Source organism: Sander vitreus, chromosome 4 (genome assembly GCF_031162955.1).
Source record: "Sander vitreus isolate 19-12246 chromosome 4, sanVit1, whole genome shotgun sequence".
Lineage (NCBI taxonomy): Eukaryota > Metazoa > Chordata > Actinopteri > Perciformes > Percidae > Sander > Sander vitreus.
This window is the reverse complement of record NC_135858.1, coordinates 33,467,162-33,489,600: the sequence shown is the minus strand read 5'-3', so window position 1 is coordinate 33,489,600 and position 22,439 is coordinate 33,467,162. Positions and strand designations below refer to the sequence as shown.

Genomic DNA, 22,439 nt, shown 5'->3' with positions numbered 1-22,439 from the left:
CAGGACGTAGCAGGGCGTAGCAGGACGTAGCAGGGCGTAGCAGGACGTAGCAGGGCGTAGCAGGGCGTAGGAGGACGTAGCAGGGCACTGCAGAGCGTAGCGGGGTGCAACAGGGCATAGCAGGGCGCGGAGCAGGACCACCGGGACAGCTGCAACCATGATTTAGGTGCCACCCTAGTCCAAGGAAACATGCTGGGCAAAAGAAACACATAAGGACTCCGGGGAATAAGCTCCCCAGAGTAGGTTAGTAACAAGCATTTCTGGGACATGGATGCACACAGATGGAAAGAGAGAGAAGAGAGAAACTCAGTGTGTCAAAGGATGTCCCCCGGCAGTCTAAAACTATGACAGCATAACTAAGAGAGACAGGTTAAGGAGAGGAGCCTGGTCGGGCTAAAACTCTCCCCTGCCGGATCAGGCTGTACTGGCCCGCCTCCCTCTATTTTGACAATATGGTAGATTAATCTGACGACTACGTTTCAGTGAAACATGTTGTTGACAGTGAAACAACGTGTTTCACTGTCCTTTGTTGTTTAGATATTCCACAGAGCCCATCTTCATGCTTTCCTATTTTTGCCAAGTCCCATGTCGGTCCACAATGCCCAGGCTTCAGACTAGTCATCATGACTGTATGTCTTCTTTCCCCAAATACCCCCGGCTCTTTATCACACTTCTCTGAATGCTGTAATAATGCCGCCCTGCTGTTCATATGTTAATATGTTCATGTTCATGTCATATGTTCATGTTACTTGAAATCTTTTAGAGAAATCCTTAACTTGTGTTTCAATGTCTACATCAATAATTTGTCATATTACGACCTAAATCAAATGCCAAAACAGCGTATATTTTATATGACTTGAAAACTATGAAAACTTATGTTACTAATTCAAAGTTTGTAGAGCTCTCGTGGTGCATCTTTGGGGGTAACTCATCGTTTAGGCCCCGTCAGAAAGCACCACTCTCACTCGAGGAAGGCTCCAGTATCAAGGTTCTCTGGTGCAGACTCTGCCACCATGGTAACAGACGATGACCACCACCAATAGGAAGCCGCGAAGACTGATGACTAGTGATCCCATCTGACCAATTGCAAGTCAATCACAGCTGTCAATCATAACGTTTCACCCTGTTTTTATAGCAACACATCATTAATAAAAACCGAACTGATCAGAAAAAATGAACACTCAGAACCTAAAATGACAGAAACCATCCTTGGGGTTTGCGCTGGCTGTCAGCAGCAGGCAATCACTTGCTTTCTGAAAATAGCCAAGTGATACGAGTTAGATACAAAAGTGAATTTTCAGTCAGACTGGCGGAAAGTTTGTCTTAAAACCAGCAGATCCAGCACGTAGAATTGAGATCCACAAATGCCTTTCACAGATAAAAACCTAATTATATACCCTTTCGAAAGTTGTAAATGTTAGGGAGATGTTCACAAACGTTTTTAATTAAATTGTCAATTCATGTAATGTACTTACAGATATTTTTGTTTGTGGAACTTGTTTGTTATTGAGACAAATCTCTCTCCATAGTAGTTTCATTGTGAAGTCACAGGTTTATCTTCTGACTTTTAGTGCGAACCAACCAATCAGCAAGTTGGCAGTTTCCCCATCCACTGTAGCGAAAGAGTTTAAAATGTACTTAATGTCATCTGACAACAGTATAATAATAATAATAATAATACTAATAATACCAAAAATAATTAGAAAATGATTGACATTTTTCATATTTAAAAGCTAGTAAGTGTAGGGAACTCTTTATGACATAATGTGTTCCTGTCACCTCAGATTGCTTTATTGCAGATAAGTTATGCAACAGGTTTTGCTTGGACCAGTTGTTGTGACATGAGTCCTTTCCTGGAATTTCAACTCGTGGTTCCCTCCAGAACATTTTGATTTTGGTTCTGTAACTACAATTACCTTTATAAAAAGTTATGAGAAGCAGACACCCAAAGAATAGTATTCTATTGTCATTGCACATTGTACAATGTAATGCTGTGCATCTCCTGAAAGGTTACATTAAACATTCCACACATGCACGAACGATCAGACACCACATCCACACATACGCGCACCTACCATGCAGAAAACAAAAATAGCAATAAAATATAAGTAATTAAAAAGGAGTGGCCTATCAGATACTATTTTTGTACATTGTGCCAAATACTATTTACAGTTTATAAATATATTATTGCACGTTATAATGTAATGTACGTGTAATAATATAGCTTTTAAAATGTGACTCTGATGTAAAAACATATATATTGCATTTAATGATCCGTCATGGGGTGCTGTGGAGATCATCAGAATTTCCTACAGCCTGAAAAAGCAGCAAATAAAATCCCCTCCACAGCGTACTGCCAGAGGGCAGCATACCACTAGGAACTGCTTGTGTGTGCAAGCAGTCATTCAGTGGTTGACTTCTCCTTTATTTTTGGCAAACTTTGTTTTTTCAACATCTCAGCCAGTGAAATGATCTCATAGTGACACGGAAAAACCGGAAGCAGACAGCAGACTCATCCCCTGCTGAAGTGTGTATACTGCATACCATGTGTTCAATAACATAAATCCTCCCACCAACATACGTACTGTATGTGTATCACTGTATTATGATTGTATACATTGTTTTTAAGTCTACATTAGTGTACTGTAAGCTTAAAAGGCATTTCAAAGCAAAGGCGGTAATGGCACCGCTGCACTCTGAAACCCTTTCTTTCCAATGGCTTGCGCCAATCTACGACGCTGCCACTGCCGGTTGAACTTTGGCCGTAGCATGCTTTACATGTTGCTGAACCCAGCAGCAAGCGCAGCATAAACCGAATTTGGTCTAAAAGGCCCTAGTCTGTATCCTTGACGTTCCATTTCCGGGATTGCTCCGGTGCCGCCAGAAATTCCGCCGGATGCATGTATGTTCGCCGGATGTCCGTTTTCTTTCTATTTCTTTGTGTTGGAATTCTAAACTTTGATGGATTCATGAGGACTATGGTTAACTGCTCCTCAGATCTCTGCAGGGTTAATCCAAACAGCTAGCTAGACTATCCGTCCAATCTGAGTTTTCTGTCGCACGACTATTTTGCAGCGGCTCCGTGCAGAGCTTAGCGCCATCCATGACAATTGTGATTGGTCGAAAGAAATGCCAATAAACCAGAACACATTTTTCTCCCATCCCAGAATGCTGTGTGGAGTAGCCAGACCCTCCTCCGCTCCGCAGAGTGTGGATGGTCTGGCAAAGCGAGACTAAAAAGGCCCTAAGAGGTGGTTTTGTGATGTTTTGTTGTGCAGAAAGATTGTAATCAAAGGAACCAATCAGCTGTTTGATTGTAGTAATGCTGAAAATTGAACCTGCGAGACAGTAGATGTTATGGGTGCCAAACTGTGAAGATAAATGATCCAGAAATGTGAGATTTTTCTTACTTTAAAATGTGGCCCAAAGGCAACCAGAACAGAATCAAGGTTTAAAGGTAAATCCAGACAGCTAGCTAGACTATCTGTCCAATCTGAGTTTTAGGCCTGTTGCTCTGACTTCCCTTGTAATGAAGTCTTTTGAAAAAAAAAAAAAAGAGAACTTGCCACCAAAACTGAGCACCTGCTTGACCCATTACAGTTTGTGTATAGGACTGGGCGAGGGGTAGAAGATGCTACCAGCACTCTGCTAAACCTTAGTCTTTAAACATCTGGAAGGCAGCAAAACGCACGCCAGGCTGCTATTCGTGGATTTCTCGTCTGCTTTTAATACAATCCAACCCCACATTTTAATTGATAAACTCCTTGATCCTTGATTTTTTAACTAACAGAACTCAGAGAGTGAGGGTGAATGGATGCGTTTCAGGAGAATTAAGCTCATCTTCAGGGTCCCCTCAGGGCTGCGTCCTTTCTCCGCTACTGTATTCTCTATCCTAACGACTGTTTGGCTCTAGGTTCAGATTCCCTGTGATTAAGAGTAACCGGTACAAGCCCTCCTTCATCCCCACAACCATTTCACTTGTAAACTCGGTCTGGGGGAGGAGGTAGTAACCCCTCAATTCACTTGGCAAAGTGTGTAGTTTAGTTAGCGATATGATGTGGTTTGTGTGGACGGTGATGATGGTGGTAATGATGGTGATGATGATGATGATGATGATGATGATGTCTATGCTGCTGATGGGGACAATTTGTGTTACGATGGAAGAGATGTTGGTCATGTATTTGGACATGTCTGGTCACTTTGCACTTTATTGTGGGTATTTACCCTCATTCTGCCTCATCCCCCCCATCTCCTTCTGAATAAAAAATAAAGTTGAAAGTTGAGTTTTCTGTTTCACGACTCCCTCTCCCTCTCTCTACATTATATTTATTTAAATATGTATTGCCTCATTTATTAATTTCAGAATGTATATTTCATAGGCATCTTTCTTTATTTAATATTGAATAAAATGACATTCTACAACTTTTATAATGCAATCCACCTATTTCAAATTCCACAGCCCCAGTTAGTAATGCATTTATATTTGTAAACTCCAAGCTCATAATCAGATGAACTGAGTAGTAAACTGACCTCTCTGTGTAAAACACACTCTACAGAGATCACTACTGGTTTATTTGTACATGTGCTGTAACATGTTTGTTTATGTATAAGATAGATCAGATAGACATTATCAAAATAGCACAACCATCTTTCATTTTTCCATTTTAATATCAATGTTTGGGAATGCGTAACACATTTTTTTTTAAAAGAATTTTACATAGATATTCATAAAAAGTAGACTGTATCAAACTACTACCCTGGAGAGTATACATCTTACACAATAAAGTAATACAATACATAAAACATCAACATAAACAATATTCTGAGAATAAAACATTGTTGTAAATTATATAAAAAAATATGTTTTAAAATTGGACTGAGAACAGTATCATAAATGTGCAATTTATTTTGGAACTCCACAGTGGTGAAGTCTTTTATTCTAGTACAAATACAACTCCGTATTTCAATTGTTCTGCTCGTCCCAGCAACTTTTTCTAACATTATTAACATTCTCAGCAATAATAACCTGCATTCCTCATGATAACAACATTCAGCAGAAAGCAATGATCTTTTGGCTAGTGAAGCTTAAATGCAGTTGAATATGACATGAATGAAAAAGTAAACTGATGATGAATAAACCAATGTATTTTGCTGTACAAACAAATCAGCATGCTTAAAATGTGTGTGCTCAGAGATCAAGCGATATCCGAAAGTGCTGTGCTCTTTGGGCCAGTTCCTTTGCAAACTCTTGAGCCTCGTGCAGAGCTTGCTTATCTGGGAAGTGCATCGCCGCCTTCTTGGTTGCCACAGCCAGCTGCTTTAGGAGAGCACACAGGTGGTTGCTCTTATACAGGAGGCTCTGGGTGGACGCTCCACTTTGGGCCTCCCTGCACAGGGTGTTCACCAGTCTCTGGCCTACCATGATCACCAGCTTACTTTGCGAAATGAAGTTCTCTGGTGGCTGGCCATCCCGAAGGCTGCCCACAAATCCCCCAATGGCCTTCTGGAGAGCGCCAAAGTAAAGCCGGCAGTGCTCTGACACGGAGGGTGGTTGAGGTTTTTCTGTGCCACTGCCGGACTCAGAGGAGTTGTTATCAGCCTAAGCAGTGTAGGAATAGAACAAAGCAGATGAAGATGGCCACATATTATGTCTTCCAGGCTACAGTGTTTCCTGTCTCTTTCTGACTACGAGAAAAGTCATAAATCATAGACATTGTACATGGATATACACAAATCTAATTTTCTAATAAGCAAAGGTGTTTTTTGCTTTCCTCATGCTCATAAGTAGTAACAAATCTCTTGTGTTAATAGGAAATACTCACTTGTGCCGTGTTAGAGACTGATGTGGCATTTGCCTTTGGTTCCGTCTGCACTTCCTTCTGCTGCTTTTCAAAATCATTCTTAGTCTGAGGAAGAAAGTCAAAAGCAAATTAATTAGTACACATGTTACATAAATGTAAATGTTAAATATGCTTTGGGTTGCCTTGGTCAAAAGCTCACCATTCAGTTACCATAGTTACATTATTTATGATGACTGAGATGATTAGAAGCTTTTACCTGTAGCTCTACATAGTCGTTGTCATCCTCCACCAAGTCCCCTCCCTGTGCACTTCCATCAGGACTTTTCTTTGTCTCTGGCTGACCTGTGGTGTTGGGAGGCTCTGCACCTTTCTGAGGGACTCTGAACAGAAGCTTGCCATTGGCATTGATGATGGACACCAGGCGCTTAATGTCCTCTGGAACAGTGCGCGCCACCATAACGAAGCGCTCCAGTTGATCAGGTGTCTGGACCTGCCCAGTGTCCTGACAGAGTGTATTAAGGGGCCAGCCAGCTATGTTTAGAGCACTTACTGTTTGTTGTAGAATCACACCTGAGTCTTCTACGATGGACAGCTGTTTATAGAGCCTCGTCTGAAGGTTGGCATCGGTCAAACGACGGGCATTGCCCTTAACGTCCAGCGCAAAGTATAGGAAGCAAGTCAAAGAACATGCAATCACCTCTGCTGCTTCTTTGATCTCCTGCAGGTGTTTCTCCAGATGTTCTTTGCTCCTCCAGTGACTGCTGACAAACTCCATGAGATGGGGAACGGCCTTGCAAACGGAATCCTGCAGGTCCAGAAGTTTGCGACAGGCCTCGTCCTGACTGAGCGTCACTTCTCGCAGAGGCTCGGGTGAGGATGAGCTCAGAGCCAGAGAGTCACAGGAGCTGGTGGAGGAGCTGGAGGCCGTGCTGATTCTTTGACTGTCTGCTGCAGAGAGACGTAGGGTACTACCTTGTTTGTCGTCCTTCCGCACCAGTGACTCCCCACTTCCAGGAAGGTCACAGAAAGACGTACATGCCAGGAAGTTTCTCATTCGCTGCAGACGCACCCTGGTGAGTTCATGAGCATTGCTTGAATCGCCCCTGCACTCTAGGGGTATATGATCACTGGAAGGATCACTGAGAACTCGTGTGAGAGGTTCCTCCTGTGGGGGAACCGCATATACTAACTCCTCTGTAAGCCTCTGAGTTGGGGGCTTGTCATAAATTGGGACCCTTGGCAGGACTTTGGGTGGACTCGGGATGTCAAGCGAACTGGGTTTTGGTATATCATAAAGCGAAAGAGTTGTTCTTTGAATGGGCCAAGCACGTGCTGGAAGAGTGTCATAGAGCTGCCTGCAATTGGTATCATGGTAGGAGCCTTGGGGTGGACTTTGTTTCTCAGGACCCACTGGCACATCATAAATCCACTCAGGCTTGTGGGGGCTTGGAAGGGTACTGTATCCACCCATCATCTTCTGTTGAGCTTCTGTGGCCGAGGGAACAGGGATGTCATAGTTTGGGTCTTGATGCAAAGGTGGTGGAACTGCATACACCTGTGCACAAAAACAACGTTGTCAATATCCCAGTTATGCAGACTATAAAGGCCTTCGTTAATCCCTCTAAATGTCTGAAACTTACATAACAGTCTTCTGGATTGCTACACTTTAAACTCTCCGGAGAGTCTAATCTTTTTTCCAGCTCTGAAATTGGAATCAGTGAGTGTTTTCGTGGCAAACGTCTTGGATCTGTTGATGCCTGCAAAACGAACATCACAATAACAGTGAAGCAGCAGAATATCTACAAATAGTCATTCTGTTTGATGCATTTTGTTGTGTACATTTCCAGGAGCTCACAGTGGGAAGAGAAACTTGTCTTGCTTGGCTTGGAACATCGTAAACCTCCCCTGTTAGACTGGACGCCATGCTGAAGAATGAAGCCTGCAGACAAGACAGACAGGCAGTAATATTAGGGTTGACTGGTAACACTTGCATTGCTTTGATCATAGCTGCATCGACCCCATTGACCTCTGCATTAACACATTTATGGGGACAGTGTTTGCTCTGAAGCCTGTTGAGAGTGCCGGAGAACCCCATTATGCATGCACTTTGCCAATTAACGCAGCTCTATAATAGAAACCATGCTGCTCATTGAATATTAGGTAGCTACTGCAGAAGAGAACAGGACTCCCCTGGAGCAGGAGAGGAAATGGTGAACATGTGGGTTTATTTCTCCCCACCTTCTGCCGCACAGGCACCCGTACAGACACTTCTGTCTTTCTTGGGTCCCTGGCGGCATGAGCTGCTGTTTGCAGTTAAAAGTGTCTGAAGTCTATGTCTGTTGGTCTTTTAAAGGCCAATAAATACCCCGGTGCTGCATGCCTGTCCCATGGAGAGGCCCCTGGTCCCCATCTGTAAGCTCTTTTGCCAGCAGGGGTTTAACAGCATTACATCTCTGCACCAGTCTACTTAAACTTTAACCCCTAAGAAGTAGACAGACTAACATCTACAATTACTTTTTTTTTGTTGCTCTTTTCTACATACATTCAATACTTCAAAACAATGTGTACCTTTTTTCCCTTAGGTCCTTGTGTGCTGTGACTAAGTGCTGGCTGGACTGGACTTTTTGAAGCTGATAAAGGTGTTGATGGGACCTTGTAGATCATGTCCATGCGTTCATAAGCTGGGCTGCTAGAGAGTCGGGGTACACTCGGGATCTGGTAGATATTTTGCGTACTGTCATTAGTTTCAGCAGCAGTTAATTTGAGTTTTTCTTGGTCGTGGCTAAACGAGCGTGCAGTGGTTCCAGTTTGTGGTAAAAGCTGGAGTCTATTTGCAGGGGCCAGACCATGCCGCCCATAAAGAGAACACATCCACCATCCGCTGGTGCCAGCCACATTTTGATCTATCACCATGATGATGTCCCCTTTTCTGAAAGCCAGCTCATCTGCGCACTCTGCAGTGTTGTCATACAGAGCCTTCGCAAGTTTGTTCTAAAGAAGAAACAGAGAAAATAGAAATATAGATTAGAAAGTAAAACATAGCTGTAAGCGGATAGTGTGGCACATTTTCAACGTGCAGCATGGTCAGTTCCTATATTATAATTTGCACAGTACAGATTCACATTTAGATGGAAGTTATTGAAACTGAATGTTTTGCTGCTGTAGGCCTATGACATTTCCTTGTGCAAAATGTTGCTACAAGCGGAGTCGTCATCATATTCACAAGGAAACATTGCACATTAACAACAGTTGTCATAAAGTCTCTCTTTCCCTTATTGTTGTGAAACAACAGAAAAACTAGGTTAGTGCTCTTTTTGTTCATTCTTTCCTCTGTATTTTCACTTCCTAATTTTTGTTCTGCATTGAAGTACATGGAAAACAAGTCTAGCAGGCTTGTGAGCACCTTCATCACTCCAAAGACGCATCGACATGCAAATGAAACCTCATTCACACTACATATTTTGAATCTAATTTGTACTCTGAAAATCAAAGAATTGTCACTGATTAATATGCATGTTTCCCTGTGAAGTCACTGCCACGTGTTGAGCCATTTTAATTGTGCAGCCCATAAACTTCCCTGCTCTTTTCTGTATGCGACAAACCTCAATCAGATTGGGCTGCATGCAATGACCATAAACACTAAGAGCTTCCTCTGTTTCTGGGTCCACATCTTTGCTGTGGTGGCTTTCTCAGGAGAAACAAGCTGTTAATGGTTCAAGCCTCTAATCCAAAACCATAAGATAAAGCTTAGTTAGCTTGTGGTTTGACAAGAACAAAACATTAATGTGCACACTTATCTCATTTTAATGAGAAAATCTATGGTTCGATGCGATGTGAACCAACTGTGGAGTTTGGGTGTCATGATGTTGCTTATGCTGACTACTTCATGTTTGGCAAAATCTGTCTTCTGTCTGACTACAACATTGTTTAATGTTGTTTAATATTCAACCTGCAACAAAACTGGAATGCAGAGAAACTGCGACTGCAATGCATTCTTTATTTATTCATTCTAATAATAAATGTACAAAAGTACAGTGGGCGAAACACAAATACATAAGCGACAACAGAAGTGAGTGTGTTGTTGACAAACGGAGCTGGCGGATGAGATTTTGTAGTGTTCCCTGGACACAAACAAGCAAGAGCCATTAAAAAGGAGTTCCACAGTATTGCAGGTGAATGATGTAAACCCTTTGAAATAAAAGATTATGAATTAGAATTCTGTTAATGATGGTGCTGCAGCCTCAGAATGGGATTAGTAGGCCTAGGACTTTTTTGCCCGCAGGATTGCACCTAAATGAAACAGATTGTAGGTTCAATACCATTTCACCAGTAATATTATACTTATGATTAAATATGAAATGAATACACTATATTGGAACTTACGCATTTACTCTAGCAGCAATTTGGTTTTTTAACGAAATACATGTTCAAACTCTGTATAGGTGCGCACGAGTATTTCCGCCAACCAGATTGTTTTTGGTTGTTAACATGTTGTTACCATCATGCTGCCTTTTTATTGTGGTGGTGCACGCGTTTAACTCTGAGTAAACCTACTCTGAGTTGATTGAACCAACTCAAATCAGCTGTTCTGGAGCCGAAAACTCAAGAGTTTCCCATCTCAGGATAAATCAACTATAGTCATGTGAGTTACATGTTCGCTACGTCACAATATCTTATTCGGCAAAGCTGTTTCCATCTCCCATTTTGCGCATTAGCTCTTTTTCGAAAAAGGCAACAAAATACAAACAAACAAGCGAGCGTAAAACATTTTTTTGCGAATTTGAGGAAGTTTTTTGCGATACTTCAAAATGCACATAAAAATATATTGATGAAAACCCTACTACTGACACACGACAGCTCAACAAATAGAACGATGCTTCTCTGGGGAGTTTATTCCCCGGAGTCCTTATGTTTTTGTTTTTTTTTCACCCAGCATATTTCCTTGGATTAGGATGGCACCAAGATCTTGGTTGCAGCTGTCGCCGTGGTCCTGCTGCACTCCCTGCTACTCCCTGCTACACCCTGCTACGCTCTGCGGTGCCCTGCAGTGTCCTGATGAACCCTGCTGCGTCCTGCCGCGTCCTGCTACGTCCAGCTATGCTCTGCTGTCCCACGCTACATCCTGTAACGCCCTGCTATGACATTAACTACTACGACTACCATTTGTAGTCACTGTTCTGGGCTTTGTAAATTATAGAGTGTGGTCTAGACCTACTCTATCTGTAAAGTGTCTCGAGATAACTCCTGTTATGAATTGATACTATAAATAAAATTGAATTGAATTAAATTCTCCATGCTTCTTGTCACAATATATCCTTAAATATGATACCCCAGTGTTTGCTTATAACAGACATGTCTGATGTGTGTAGAGGTGTGTGTTGTTATTCTGTAGCAGCATTGCTGTCATTTGCATGTGGTTAAATGAAGTTAAACTCTGTAAAACGCAGCTTTACAGTATACAGTGCTGCGGACAACAGATACTGTAAGATTTACTCATATTCATTCATAGATCAATGCAGACTGATTTAAATAATAACAAATTTAATTTGTAAAGCACCTTAAAAGCTAGCGTACTCAGTGACACCATGTGGTAAATTACCACCGTTCCTGCCTTAGCCACACTTCTACTTGACTTTTGATGCTGTTTTAAAAGCATCTGGAAAGTGTTTGATACTAGTAGTGTGGTTGCATTAGTACTTTGTTTTCTTACGCTGATAAAATCACCAGATCGGCAGCGGAGAGAAGCTGCACCAGGAACCGGCGTGGTACTCAGACATTCTTTATGCTGCATATTTAAATCCATTTAAAACCTCCGACCTGTTTGCATCTCTCCTAATCTGGGCACCAAAACACCGTGCAAGTTTAAGTCAAGTCTAAAGTCTCTTACGGTTGTAATGGGCGTTCTACCATCCGGTCAGCTTAGAACACTCCAAAGCTTTATTTATCTAAGGAATTCAAAGCATGTACTGTATCATCACTCCTTTATCTATTATAGCACATACTGTAGTATCAGCATTGATCAGTTGCGTAGTATATGGTCTAGTACTGTAAAGTGTCCTGAGATAACAGTGTCTGTTATGATTTGACTCTAAAACTAAATTTGAATTGAATTTAAACAGGCTATTGCAATGTCATATGAAAAACACACACAATGAAAGCTTTCTTTTCAAGTTAGTAACTGTATTTTGCCTTATAACATGAACATACAGCTACAGTATCGACCAAGTGAGATCCTATTTAAAGAAGAAAGGACTTTCTTGTCTATCACTATAGAGTCCTGCAGGAATGACTCACACAGAAATAAGTTAGAAGCATTTTTTTCAGGCAGCGCTGCCTGGGAGGCACAAGGATTAGGCAACGGTTAGGGTTAGGGTTAGGGTTAGGTGCCTTGAAGTCAACGGACGCAGCGCTGCCTTGAAATCAACGCTGGGGGCTTAAAACACCATCGAGCACACCAAACACACAAAATCAGTTGGAAGTTAGTTATACAAACATAAATACAAAATAAAATAAAGACTGTTCACAAGTCCTAAATCTCAGAGTCAAGTCTCCAGTTGAGTCCATGTCACAAACTCAAGTCCCTATCTCTAGGGGCAAGAAAATACCAAGCTGTCAGAGTGCTGCCTGTGCTGGTCCCTGAGTCTGGAGTTTGAATATATTATACACACCTTCATGCAAACACTGTGGGAAACATTGTCACACAACCTTAAAGCTAATTTAGGGGTTAGAAGGCAAACAGGATGGCATTGGTTAACCATTTCAAGAGCTTCCTCTTTGTGATTTAGAGAGGAAATTCAAACATAGACAGTGATAGTTAGTCATGTGAAAAAATTAGGACACCCATGCCAAAGTTGAAAAAGAAATCATCTTTTGCAAATTGATCTTAATGCCTTAATTAAAAAAATGAAGAAAGAAAAATCCTTGTTTGTGAATGAATAATGTATCGTAAATAAATAAATGTTCTTCCTTAAAATACAGGGGGCATAAGTAAGTACACCCCTATGTTAAATTCCCATAGAGGCAGGCAGATGTTTATTGTTTTAAAGGCCAGTTATTTCATGATCCAGGATACTATGCATCCTGATAAAGTTCCCTTGGCCTTTGGAATTAAAATAGCCCCACATCATCATGACGATTGGCATGGGGTACTTTCCATAAAATCATCTCTCAATGCAAATCAAACCAGCTATTAGGCTAACTGAAATATAACCATTAAAACTACTCGATTCATCAGTCATGTTATCATGCTTTAGCTCCATGATTCATATCACATTTTATATCATACACTATCTTGTCATGCATCCGCGGCACAGCTCTGTCTGGTTGTGGTAACTGTTTTGGCCAATGGCCTCTTGTTAGACATCGTAATATTTGATGATTACTGATGCATTAACATATAACACGATTTTTAATGCTGTAGGCATAGTGGAGCTAATATATACTTCTTTATATGCAGTTTGTTTAATTAGTAACAACATTGTTAGATAGATAGATCAGTTACATACACACTCACACACATACAGAAAATAAAAGAAATTTACTAGAAATAATAAATAGTATATTTCTTGTATTTTCTTAATACATGTATTTCTTATTAACATTGGGAAGGTATTTGGTTACATTCCACCACTGACATATAAAGACAGATCCAAGGCACTATAGGAATAACGGTATGGACAGACCCTTGACAAAACAAACACACCACCCTCAGCTGATGTGTGCGTGTGTGTGTGTGTGTGTGTGTGTGTGTGTGTGTGTGTGTGTGTTGGCTGAATCCTCCGCAACAAAGAGCCCATTCACCATCAGAGCCCAACACGCTCAGCACCTGTTGGGATACAGCCCCCGCCCCCCACACCCACCCACACCCACACCCACACACACCCACACACACACACACACACACACACACACACACACACACACACACACACACACACACACACACACACCAAGCCTGAGCAAACTCCCTGCCTAATCCTCTGGGTCATGCAACAGACATGCAAGTGAAATGGGGTCAAATGACAGTCAGCGAGCGTACAACCAAAGATTTATGTTGTTGTACTTTCTCCTTGGAACCATCAGTATACACTATCCTAAGATGACATCCGCAACTGATTGGGTTCATGATCATCACTACAAACTCTGCCTGTGTTACACTCATCCATCCAGTCATCATGTGTGTGTAAAAAGCTTCAAAAGTTTCAGTGCCTGTAGTGGGCCACACATTAAACCACAGCGTATCATTTGAGCTGATTATTGGTGACACTTTACCTCGGTTCAACTGCATCCAGATCTAATATATACTCACTGAATTCAGGTCACGTGTGCCGCGCCTCGTGCCTGCATGTTTATCATTGAGTACAGTAACAAAGTCAGATTTCAGCTGTGACTCTTTTGGATTCCTGCACACGCCTGCCTGTGCAGATCAGCCTTCTGACAGCTGGCCTTCAGCACTTTAACTGCACAGCTGTTTTTGCCTCTCCCGTCTCTCCGCTCCATCCTGTTCACAAATTAACATCGACCCGTTGGACGCAACGCAAGAAATGCTGAAAAAAGCTGGGGATAGGAGCTTCTGTTCGGGCCAAATGAAGCTACTTCAATAATAATGCCGGATTATTGTTTTCATGACAATTTTTAACTTGCGGTTATATGATGTGAAACTGTTACACCAAACACTCAAGTAGGGCTAGATTACTGTTTTAACTAAGTGAGTCATTGTTTAATAAAAGAAAACTGTGAAAAATGCCCATCACAACTTTCCAGACCCTCAAGATAACATCTACAAATTACTCTTGTGTCCAACCAACATTCCAAAACCAATTTACAATATGATATGATTTATTTCTTTAATTTCTTTTATTTTGAACATATAGTATAATAATCAAATAGTAATACAAAAACAGTTAAAAAATAAAACTCCTTAATGTCCAGTACTTAAAGACCTCTATTTACACATAAAGGAGTAGGAAGAAGTAAAACTTATGTACTCCTACCCCTTTATACCCTTTCTATCCTATTAAATGAGTTATCTACAAAATAATAAGTCTACAGAGATAATAAATCTGTAATCAATGAAAATATATATTCAGAAGTTCTATTCACATTCATATATTTACCCATACACAACAATAATTATACACATACCACAAATTGTTCAATATAAGCCCAGGTTATTAATTGCACTGTGTTTCTCTGTACCTCTGGAATATAATTTCTTTGAACATCATAATTTATGACGATATATGAGGAGAGAAAGGGCACATTTGAGAAGCTTGATGAATGAATTGAAGCAGGACATCATAACTCCGCTGTGGAAATGACAGGATGCTAAATGCTAATTGGCACCGTAACAGTAGCACAAGTGGAGACGAAGCCAGAGAACTGACTCAGTGATGAACAACAGATCAGAGACTGATCAGAGCACACTAAGGGTTGTAAATGGACTGCATTTATAACAACTACTCAAAGTGCTTTTACGCAGGACAGGCATCATACAAGGTGCTACCTGCTCATCAGATAAACATTCACACACCGAGCAATCCTGGCTTCAGTGTCAGGACACTTCAACATGGGGCTGCAGGGCCAGGGATTGACCCACTGACCTTTCGATTGGTAGACAGCCTCAATAACACCTGAGCCACAGTGGGTTTTTTGCTTCAATTATCAAAATAGTTCTTAAGTGACTCACTGAAAGGTTGTTGTCCTCAGTGCATGGGTAAATATTCTGCAACCTTTGATGTGCATCAATCATGAATTTTGTAACTGCCCTATAAATATAATATAAATGCCCCCCTTTTTTTTTAAAAGAGCGATGCTGTTTGGTAACTGCAAACTTTCCCCCAAACAATCCGAGAGCACCGGTAGAGACACTATTGAGTCGACAAAGTCAGAGCACCCAGTCCCAGAGAGCCACCCTAACAGGAACCAGTCCCGGTGTGGGAACAACACCCTCTGACCTTTGTCCCCCCTGACAGCCTGGGCACGACTCCGGGGGTCAGGTCAGCACCTCATCCATTATCCATCCAGACACATGCCAGGCACAGAAACAACACCCACAGTGCTGCTAAACAGATCTGTCACACACGACTAAACGTTCACTCACATTTACAAAAATGTTCATTTTCCCAGACAGAGCGGCGGAGATCACGATGAGGCAGAGCACATAGTTGAGATAATCCCTTTTCTTGAATTTGGACAGGAAGTCAGCCTGTAAATATGACATATTAGACTTTCCCACAGTATCTTAGATACAGAGACGGGGGCAGGGGAGAGACGAGGAGGAGCCACTGGGACAGACAGACAAACACCGGGAGAGAGAGAGCTTTGGTTTCCCTGTAAATTATTTTCTGACATGTTGGGAATTCGTTCCCGGTCAATCAATTTTATTATCTTGAATGATCCTCAGATGTGCTCCATGGAAAATCATCTCTTTCATCCCAAAGAACTCCAAGAGGAGGCTGCGTGGCAGTGACACTGACTCGCTACGGCTGCCCTGGTATTTCCTGTATGGGAACTGATGAGAACTATGTCACAATCTCATAAACAAACGCGTTTCAAAACTAAACAAAAATGACTATTAAAGATAGATGAACCGATGGAATCTCCAATACATTATTTTGTTCTTTTCTGGAGTTTTTGGACTCTTAATGTTAAAATAAATATGTCCTTTTGACTTATAGCAACTAAAGCTGCAAAATGCACTATCCCCTCAGTGGTGGGGGTGCCTGGTTAGCTCACCTGGTTGAGCGGGCGCCAAATGTACAGAGGCCCTTGAAACAGCGGCCGCGGATCGGTTCCCACCTGCGGCCCTTTGCTGCATGTGATCCCCCTCTCTCTCCCACTTTTCTGACTTAATCTGTCCTATTAATACAGGCAATAAAAGCCAAAAACATAATCTTAAAAAAAACAAAAAACATACATATCAAATAAAATGCCTGTGGCTAACTTTGGAAAACTACTAGCCACAGTGGTTGTTGAGCAAAAAGTTCATGTCAAGCCCTAAATGTGTGTGGCCTAGTGAAGTCCATACAAAAGTCCATTTGAAGCGATATATTACCAAGGCATGCGTATAAATGTAAGTATATCCAAGACACATTCGATGATCGTGTCGCGCAACTGCTGAATCAAGAGTACTGGCACCTTTTTTGGTTCAATTCAGGCACTGAAGCTTATAGTGGCTAATGTTAAGCAAACACTCAACAAACTTCAGTTAAATCAATTCTTGGCTCTTTGCTACTAACGCTATTGTTATACTATATTTCACATTTCAATGGTTTCATGACAGAAGTCAAACGAAAATGTACGAATGAAGACTGTGATATGGATCTTTGATCTCAGATGATTTATGAGCAGATACTGTAGATGTAAAATAAGTCATTTATTGTATTACATTTTGTATACAAGCAAACAGATGGAAGTAAAGTAAGTTCTATACTGCATTACACTACTGCAGAGTTCACTAGGAGTGACTATGAGTACAATTTAGAACAAAAAAATGTCACCAGAGAGCACTGGAGCAACATTTGGAGGTAAGAAAGACAAAATGATTCAGCTTCATTTTAATGTGCAATAATGGTCTGAGTTGAAACAAGAGTTCCAACGTGTTTGTCCCAACAAACACAATGAGGTAAAGGCTGTTTTATGCTTCTGCATCAACTCCACGCCGTAGCTATGGCGTCGTGACCCTTTCGGAGTTCTGCATCGGGGTTGCTTTGCATCGCGGTGCATTTCACCGCCATAACGCTGGGGGTGATAAGTCTGAGGTTATTTGCGAGGTGTCTGCCATTCAGTTCATGTTATGTTAGCAAGCAAACTTTAGCACAACTGCCCACAAAGTACTGCTTGCTGGCGAAGTGCTAATTTCAAAGCGTTACTGACATATAGACACTTTACCAACGGATAACCCCGTCATTGTAACCAAAATATGTCTGAGTTTATTTGCAAAGTTTATGTCAGTGAACTAGCATTTTGCTACTCCCCACAGTAGGCAGCTTGAAACACCGACTATCAACACACAGGACGAGTTGACCAATCACAGTCCTTGTGGTCTGCGTCGCCTCGACGCAAAGTTACATTTTTTTGGTGGGGGTACGCCGTTGATTCGACGCAGAAGCATAAAACAGCCTTAAGATGCAGTGTAGTGACTTATCACTTAATAAGATCGGAGCAGACTGGGTTGAAGAGCTTCAAATAGTTATATCTGATGAAATATGGAATAATGCCTTGGGTAGGGTAAATGGGTCAACATCATGTGCTCGCCTCGGTTCTTCGTCGTGCACTTTATTCTAAGGCCAGGCTGTGCACAATCTACCCTAACGTAAACTTATGTGATCGTTGTCACACAGACGAGTACACTAAAAGATGCGTTTGCCTTTGCAGCTCTTCTTGCACGGAGAAGGATTTTGTTAGAGCGGAAATCGGAACAGCCACCCAAAGCCTCGGCTTGAATGAACGACCTGATGCTATTTCTAAAGTTAGAAAAGATTAAATATTCCATTAGATGGTCGATCCCTAAATTCCATAAGAGATGGGATGCTATGGCGTTTTATTTTGAAAGGCTCAAGACTCTTCCCGAAAATTAATCCGGAACCGCGTCCTCCATAACTAACCCTGCTCCACTGTTTGAGCTCGCAGCACACTGGAGTATAATGATAAGAACTGATGGTAAATTAGCCTATATACTTGTACATCCAGAGACTTCCTTTATTCGTACCTCTAAATATGTATTTATATTTTTTATGTTTTATTTTATTGTTACTTTATTTTAACATATTTATTTTTTTATGTGTATTTATTTACTTTATCGCCTACTTGTTGCAATACCCTATATATGTTGGAAATAGATACTTCTTCTTTTTTTTCTTCCTGTATAACTATTATTTGCATAGGCCGTATGTTGGAGGTGGGGGAAGCAAAAAAACAAACGTGTTTGCTGCCAAATGTCTGTAAGCAATTGCTGTTCTTTTTTGCAAATAAAAAGATGTATTAAAAAAAAAATACAAGTATACAAACTGAACTGTAATTACCTACATTTTCATGAATAAAAGATTAATGTTGCTAACAAGTGACTTTTTGACACAGCCACATCTCACAAAATGTAAAAAAAAAAAAAAATGAAAAAGATGCAGTGTAGTGGGCAGATGTTTTAAGGGACAGCAGATAAGGTATCTCACTGCTCACACCCTGCTTTTATTAAAACCCACACTTCCTCAGTCTCATCTCCTGCCTTGTGTCACACTCCACATATTCACCATGTGCTCTCTGTTGCTTTACAGTAACAGTTTTTCTCCCTGCACAGACACAAACATCATCTTTACCTGCGAATGGTGAATTGAACTGTGTTACATTAAACATTTGAAGAGGACTACTTTCTTTTTGAGACAATACTATAATAACATTAACAACACTTTTTCGGTGATGAGGTGGCTGAGCGTTACTGCGCAGCCTCCAACTGAGAGAGACGTTGTAAATGTGACGTGAGCAACGTGTCTGAAAGTAGTAAGTCTTCTGGTAGCTGTGCCAAGAGAAATCTCAATCATTCCCAATCTTGCAGAGACGGAGAGCGTAGGTATATGGAAGGAGATAACATAGGCACAGGGTAATTATTGCTAACTAAAATGCTAGTTAACATTAGTAATTAAACTTAAACAGAGAATGTAAGTCGAAACTGCCTGGGAGCTTCTCCTGTACCATACGGTAATTCCTCTACTATGCGACAGTAAGTCGCGTGGTTATGACACAATCGTTAGCCTATTTTTACGAAAACATCTACTACGGAGCCTTAACGTGACATACAAAGTAATGGAGCCTTTTATACATTGTCGTGTTTCTTTAGAAATAAACAATGGACAAATAGAGCTTTCAGATGTAAAGTTATTCGCTGTCAAAATGGCGCCAAAATGGCGCCAAAATGAATGGCAGTCAATGGAATGCTAACGGGAGGTGATGGCTTGGTAGGATCAAAATGGCGCCATAGGAGCTACGCGTTCCGGAGAGAGGCTTAACCCCTTGACTCTAACATGCACATCTGATGGATCTCTTAAAGGTACATCCCTGCAAATCGACAAGTGATGACACACAATTAGCAAACTCCATTCGCTGCGTGCACTTCCGGTCGGCGGAGCTGTGTTGATAGACCTCGGCAGTGTTGTCTCGCTCTCAGACAAAAAGTGGGGGATTTTATTTCAACACCACAACTAGGAACAAGGATATCACTTAATTGTCTGTGCAGTCACTGATTTATTTGCATTTTTACATCAATGCTAATGACTGCTCCGACTTGGGCGACAAAAAAAGCACATATAGGCTGCTAAATATATAACTATTTACCTCCTAAAAACAAATAGTGCTTGTGTGAGTGTGGCGAGCTCATCTGTCTCTGGCTCCTTCATCACTCAATATGTCCCTCACTGGCTGTTAGCTAGAAACCCCCCCTCCCCCTTTCTGTGGCAGTCTAATCACCTTAGATATGATTGCTATTTTAGAGGAATGAGGGAGACCCTGTATGAGGCTGGAGGCAATATTACAGTACATTGACAATAATACTTTGTTTACCTTTCTGAATGTGCTTTTGTTAAGCACCATTCAATTCAAATGTGACTGGGAACTAAATTAAGACACATTGTAGTTTCTGTATTTATTACCAAAGCATTTATCAGTAAACCAGTTTAAATGGGGGAAATGGGATAAATTGCATTGCAGGTTGATTTAAGGTGTACAAAAATTAAAAATATGAATTTGAGCAGCTTTAAAAAGCAGACTTTAGGGTTTCAGCCCTGCTTTCCAGCTAACCCTCCATTCAATGGTTGTGGAATGCCCCGGTTACTGTGTAATATGTATGCATCCATGTATTATTACTGGATAACGCAGGACAGATGGAGAATTAAACCTTTGTTAATTTCCTTGGGTGGGATGTGAAGAGGATAGCGGCGTCCTGCTGTACACATGCCGTCATGACTGTATGCTGACTCCTGCTCTCAGATGATAAAACGGCAACACAGCACACGAGGCATCCCAAAATAGCTCTCAATGATCTAAAAACAGAAGTAATTCCAATACAAAAAAACCTTGAGAACAGGAAATGAGGATGCGTAAACCGATCAGTCATCGACCAAACCAGTCATGTTTTTTAAAGAAGCGATGTATAAAATGAACTCAGCTTTGCATGGAAAAAATGTCAGGATGATGCATGTCCTTTTCCTCCACTGTGAGCTACAGATAGGACCTGGGAAGATTGTGCTTTGCTGTTACATTAATGTAATGTCAAGGCTTTTTAAACATTTTCCACCCAAAGACACCCCCCCAAACCAAATAACGACTGGGCTGGGAGGCCCCGATCTAGTGTAGCTACTGCTGGGCTATTACAGTTATTCTGTACTTGTAATCATCAAATGATTCAATCCATCGATCAAAACTAGTCATAGAAAATGTGTGGATAAACTGTAGAAGAGTCAGACCTGCTCGGATTCTCTTGAACTAAATGTAATCTTTTTATTCCATCTGCTGCTGGCTACCTTGCAGTATTTAAACATGTGCCTAAAGTCCCAATTATGCGTCTCTGAGCAGCCTGTGTTGATCATCTAAAGGCTTGTGTGTTAATGAGGCTCATAAAGTATCTCTCTCAGCTGTGTCATGTTACAGCCTACAGTAGAGCAGGTCACAGGGGCTGTATAGAAATAGGCGGTAGCTGACGCTGCAAGTTAAAGTGAAATTCAAGCAGGTGGTCTGCAGGAACATTCCCCTGGACAAGCAACAGATACACAGTTTACATTCAAAACTGACATTATGAATGATTAAAAAAAACACCACCGTTTAACTGAAGTCATTGTAATTTGGTCAAAGGCAGCTGCACTACTCACCATGGTTGTTCAGCAGTTGTGTTCAGTGTCCACGCAGAGAAATAAGTCCGTCCACAGAGGCTCAGCTTTCAGTGAACCATCTTACCGTGTGTGTGTGTGTGTGTGTGTGTGAAGAGCTGTGTGTGTCTCACAGCATATTGTCTGAGCTGTCACTGAGAGCCACTCTGTTGTACACGCTGGGCGGAGTATCTAAGCTCCATGTCACTGACAGAGCTGCTTTTCTGCAACCCCATTGGCCGGAGAGACATCCCGTCTCTGCAGCTGCCCCACCCCACCAGCTCCATGCAACCTAACCTCCTCCCCCTCCATCTAATAAAGCAGAAGTACATCACTCGTCATTGGTTTACTTTTCCTACTAACTGAGGGGGACTTTTGTTGATTTGTCTTTTTTGATTATGGTTCCTCTTATAAGTCTGAAACATTCCTCCACATGCGTGACTGATTTAAGTTTGTTTGAAGCAGAAATTCTTGTGGCTTTACACAGACAGCAGTGTCAGAGAGCTGAATTGGGGCATTAGGAAATCAGCAGCTTTTTCAATTTTTTTTTTTTTTTTTTAAGGAGGTTACTAAACACAAAGTTACTAAACACAACACAGTAAGTTTTAGGATTAAAATGCAAGATATTTTTCTCAACAGAAAACTAATCCAACATTACAAGCCAGACTGAAACAAATAGCACAATAACTAAATGTGTATCTACAATGAGTGTGTGTGTGTGTGTGCCCGTGTCTCCCTGCAGGTTGCTCACTTTTTGCAGCAACAACTGTGTTCTTAAAACATC

General features: G+C 41.3%; 1 protein-coding gene across 3 annotated transcripts; it reads right to left on the bottom strand.

The window, feature by feature from the left end:
- Nucleotides 1–4,420: 4,420 nt before the first annotated feature.
- cass4 (Cas scaffold protein family member 4) lies at nt 4,421–21,798 on the bottom strand. Of its 3 annotated transcripts, none has more exons than XM_078249398.1 (7): nt 20,689–20,769; nt 8,370–8,792; nt 7,657–7,740; nt 7,442–7,558; nt 6,058–7,356; nt 5,823–5,906; nt 4,421–5,599 (listed from the first exon to the last, which is right to left on the bottom strand). In XM_078249398.1, exons 1-7 carry the CDS (start codon nt 20,752–20,754, stop codon nt 5,189–5,191), a joined length of 2,484 nt encoding a protein of 827 aa, XP_078105524.1. In that variant the 5' UTR covers nt 20,755–20,769; the 3' UTR covers nt 4,421–5,188. The 3 variants fall into 3 exon arrangements, with proteins under 3 accessions (XP_078105524.1, XP_078105525.1, XP_078105526.1); XM_078249399.1 differs by lacking the exon at nt 20,689–20,769 and adding an exon at nt 21,659–21,798 and having other exon boundaries at nt 4,422–5,599; XM_078249400.1 differs by lacking the exons at nt 8,370–8,792; nt 20,689–20,769 and adding an exon at nt 21,659–21,798 and having other exon boundaries at nt 4,422–5,599.
- Nucleotides 21,799–22,439: the final 641 nt, after the last annotated feature.